Source organism: Morus notabilis, unplaced genomic scaffold (genome assembly GCF_000414095.1).
Source record: "Morus notabilis unplaced genomic scaffold, ASM41409v2 Scaffold42, whole genome shotgun sequence".
Classification (NCBI taxonomy): domain Eukaryota; kingdom Viridiplantae; phylum Streptophyta; class Magnoliopsida; order Rosales; family Moraceae; genus Morus; species Morus notabilis.
In genome coordinates this window covers 287,956-292,046 of record NW_010360565.1, presented here as the reverse complement: position 1 = coordinate 292,046, position 4,091 = coordinate 287,956, and the positions used below count along the sequence as shown (strand labels likewise).

The 4,091-nt window shown below is 37.4% G+C and overlaps 1 protein-coding gene across 1 annotated transcript in view; it reads left to right on the top strand.

Moving 5' to 3' along the window:
* Positions 1-3,046, top strand: part of LOC21409004 (methionine--tRNA ligase, chloroplastic/mitochondrial) — a 34,558-nt gene extending 31,512 nt beyond the window's left edge. Inside the window, exons 10-12 of the mRNA XM_024164706.1 lie at positions 1,979-2,134; positions 2,435-2,563; positions 2,705-3,046. Coding sequence (XP_024020474.1) covers positions 1,979-2,134; positions 2,435-2,563; positions 2,705-2,839 — 420 coding nt within the window. The 3' untranslated portion in view covers positions 2,840-3,046. The remainder of the gene's footprint in view (positions 1-1,978; positions 2,135-2,434; positions 2,564-2,704) is intronic.
* The last annotated feature ends 1,045 nt before the right edge of the window (positions 3,047-4,091 follow it).

The window sequence follows — 4,091 nt, the reverse complement described above, 5'->3', positions numbered from 1 at the left end:
AGTTTTTGAAGATACAAGAAATTAGGGTGGCCTAATCTATAGTGCCACAACATAATAGTATTGTCTTTATTGGAGGAAAAAAGGCTTTTATTTTACTCAACACGTACTGCACTATGAGTTTGTCCTCTAGGAGATCCCTCAGCTTTAAGAAGAAATAGTCCGGACTGCACCTTAGCATTGCCAATCGTCCTCCCCGAAGTCAAATCCTGAAATTCACACACATTTGAAGAAAACTTAGCAACACAGTTATGTTCTCGAGTTATCTTGCTAATGGACAAGAGATTACAATCAAGATTCGGGACATAGAGGACAAAATTTAGACTAAGGTCCTTTGAAATAATAATAGAACTTGTTCCGGCTACTCTAGAGTGAGATCCATAAGCTATTGTCACTGTAACATTTTCTTGACATGGATTGTACTTGTGAAACATTGAGATATCTCCTGTCATATGATCGGAGGCTCCCGAATCCACAATCCATGACTTTGGATTTTCGGATTTTACAGAAAAAACACTAATGTGATTACCTTTTTGTGCTACTGATCCTGTTCCGATGATATTGTGACTGATATCCTGCTGTGAGAACATTTTCTGTAGGGTCTCAAGTTGTTCTTTGTTGAAAGGACTTGATTCGATGGAAGGTGTTCCTTCTTCTGCTGCAGCATGATTGCCACGGCTTTCTCTGTCAGGAGCAGGTCTTGAGGGTTTCCAATCTGCAGGCTTGCCATGGATCTTCCAGCAGGTATCTCGGGTATGGCCAGGTTTTCTGCAGTGCTCACACCATGCTCTTCCCTTCTTTCCCCGATTGTCACTGCTGTTAGGTTGAAAACCTCTAGCAGTAAGGGCTGAACTTTGATCTACGGTTGGATTACCCAAAACATCCCCCATCATCACCTTCTTCCTGCTCTCTTCTCTTCGCACCTCGGAGAAGGCTACACGGATGCTGGGGTTTCATTCCCAGAATTCTCCCCCGAACCTCATCAAGATTCTTATTAAGTCCCATAAGAAACTTGAATATCCTTTTCTTTTCCACTATCTCTCTGAATTTCTTTGCATCACTAGGACATTCCCAATGATGTTCCTCAAATACATCAAGTCGTTGCCAATGGCGAGTTAAAATGCCATAATATTGAGTGACATTAAGATCCCCTTGCCGAAGATCATGAAGACTGCTCTCAGTCTCAAATATCTCTGAGGTATTTTCCTTGCTGGAATAGAATTCCTTAGCTGCCTCCCAGATTTCCTGTGCCGTGCTGTAGAAAAGAAAATTCTCGCCAATTTCATTAGTCATAGAATTAATTAGCCAGGACATTACCAAGTTGTTCTCCACCTTCCATGTTCTGTACTTCAGATCACCATTCTTTGGAGGAACGATTTCTCTTGTGAGGTACTCATCCTTTCCTCGGCCGCAGATGAACATCTTGACAGATTGTGACCATTGGAGATAGTTATTCGCATTTAATTTGTGTCCTGTAATGGGAATTTGGATACTCTCAGATCCATCATGGCTGCCTCTAACGGCTGCCTCTGGTTTCGATGATCCTTCAGTGGAGGGCTCGGTTAACTTTTCACTAGCCATCCCGTACTTGGTCATCGGAAATTTTTTAGAGGTTCAGAGAGTGCTCTAATACCATGTGAGAAATTGTGAATGAAATTCTCATTATTTCTGGTTCAATATTACAACCAATAAATAGGATTACAATGAGAAACATAAACTAGAAACTACCTAAAATAGGAAACGATGAATGAATACCAAATCCTCTATTCTAGGAAACTAATTACAATTACTTTACAGCTAGCACTCCTCTATAAATCAGAGAAGATCCGGATCCTAGAGATCACAAAGAATCCGGATTTCCACATAAACCTATAGTTGTAATACCTCAGATTGACAGCTTGTCAGCAACCTTTTGGTTTGAGGCAGCTATAGATAGTATACTTTCATAACTTCTTTTTTTTTTTAATGATTGTTTTACTAGGTCAAAAAAGCTCGAGTTCATTATGAAAATCTCTTACTATCATCTGCTTGTGAGGCTGTGCTAGAGATTGGTAATGCCGGAAATCTGTACATGGACGAGCGAGCACCATGGTCCCTCTTTAGGCAAGGGGGTGCTGCTGCTGAATCTGCTGCAAAGGTTTGTAAAAGCATACATGATTACCCATCTTTTCAGCATTTCCGTACTTTGCCTGAAACGTCTCTTCACACCAGTATAATTCGTTCCAAACAATAGTCAAAGCTTTTTCGAGGTTAAACAAATCCAAGTTTTGAATCATCTCGGCTCACTCTCATGTTTAAGCGAACTAATTGATTGTCAATATCCAGTGTCTCAAGTGTTTTGTTGTTTTTTGTTTTTATTTTTTTTGGACTGCAATAAGGCTGGATTGTTCCTGCATTCTTTGGGTTTTTTTAAACTGAGTTTTCCCATTTGGATCAGGACCTTGTAATTATATTAGAAACCATGAGGATTATAGCAATTGCATTATCACCAGTGGCACCAAGTTTATGTTGGAGAATATACTCACAGCTTGGCTTCACCAAGGACCAATTTGATGCTGTAACCTGGGTCTCTCTCTCTCTCTCTCTCTCTCTTTCTCATGACTTTGTAATCATGAATACTTCTATTTTTCTAGACATGCTTATTTATATAGTAAATCATTGATATGTACCATTCTCTTGTGATCTGACGACTGGTTTTGCATTGCAGAGCGAGACCAAGTGGGGTGGGCTAAAGGGAGGTCAGGTAATGGCACAACCTAAACCAGTATTTGCTAGGATTGAAAACCAAGCAGAAGCTGAAAATGTGGTTGGAGCAGCTAAAAAGGTGGTTAAAAGAAAGTAGAAATCACCTCAGGCTCAGCGGTCAGTTGAAGCCTATAAGAAATTCACACCTTAAGTATTATTTTTTCATGTAATGTGTTTATAAATATCTTCAGTGTAATCATATTATAATTTACTTGGTGAAATATCAGTTGGCAAGTGATTAAAATTTAATGTGCGGTACCAATGTTATTTTGTTTGGCTGAAAAATAGTACTAAATTTATACAACTAATATCTTGTTCCTGCCCAAATACTCTGTTACTCCAAAAGAAACTATGAATTACTGCCAATTTGTCACATTTTTTTGGCATGCTCATGCTGGTCTTGGTTTCAGATAACATAAAATAAATAAATAAAAATAAAAAATAAAAACCTAGTCCTCTAATGGTGCACGAGGTGCATCAAATTCCAAGAATTCCGGATTGAGTTTAGGGTAGTATTTGGCAGACCTAATGAAATCTTTAATTTCGACCGGTCGATGCATATCTAGTGGATCACAAAATATGCTATGGATAGTGTAAATGGAATTACGGTAGGGTAGTTTTTTCTTTTAAACCTTTTTTTTTTTTTTTTAAATTTTAAATGTGGGTATGTTTGTTTCATCCTTATATTTTCTGGGCGTGCCAAAAAAATGGCCTAAAAATGACAAAAAAGTAAAACGTTGTCAAAAAGCTCCCGGCCCGCGTAATGGGGCGCCCAGGGGCCAACTTAAGGGTCGGGATAAGTCAAAAATTTACATTTTTATTCATGTTTTGTATTCTAAAATTAATATATAATTTTTAAGAATTAATGCAACAAACGGCACCATTGTTTGATGAATATTCTATTTTTTATGATTTTCTTTATTTTTCGTCTTTAAAAATATAATAAAATAAAAATGACGTCAAAAAATAATAAAATTTTACAAACACGATCCTTACATTTTTCTAGGCATGCCAGAAGAAAATGTCCTAAAAAAAATAACAAATAAAAGTAAAACGCTGTCAAAAAGCCCCCGGCTCGCGAAGTAGGGCACCCAGGGGCCAGCTCAGGGGCCGGGATGGGTCCAAAATTAATATCTTTATTTATGTTATGCATTCTAAAATTAATATACGATTTTTAGGAATTAATACAACAAGCGACACCATTTTTTTATGAATATTATTTTCTTTATTTTTCATCTTTAAAAAATATAATAAAATAAAAACGACGTCAAAACATAATGAAATTTTACTGACACGATCCTTATATTTTCCTAGGCGTGCCAAAAAAATGGCCTAAAAATGACAAAAAA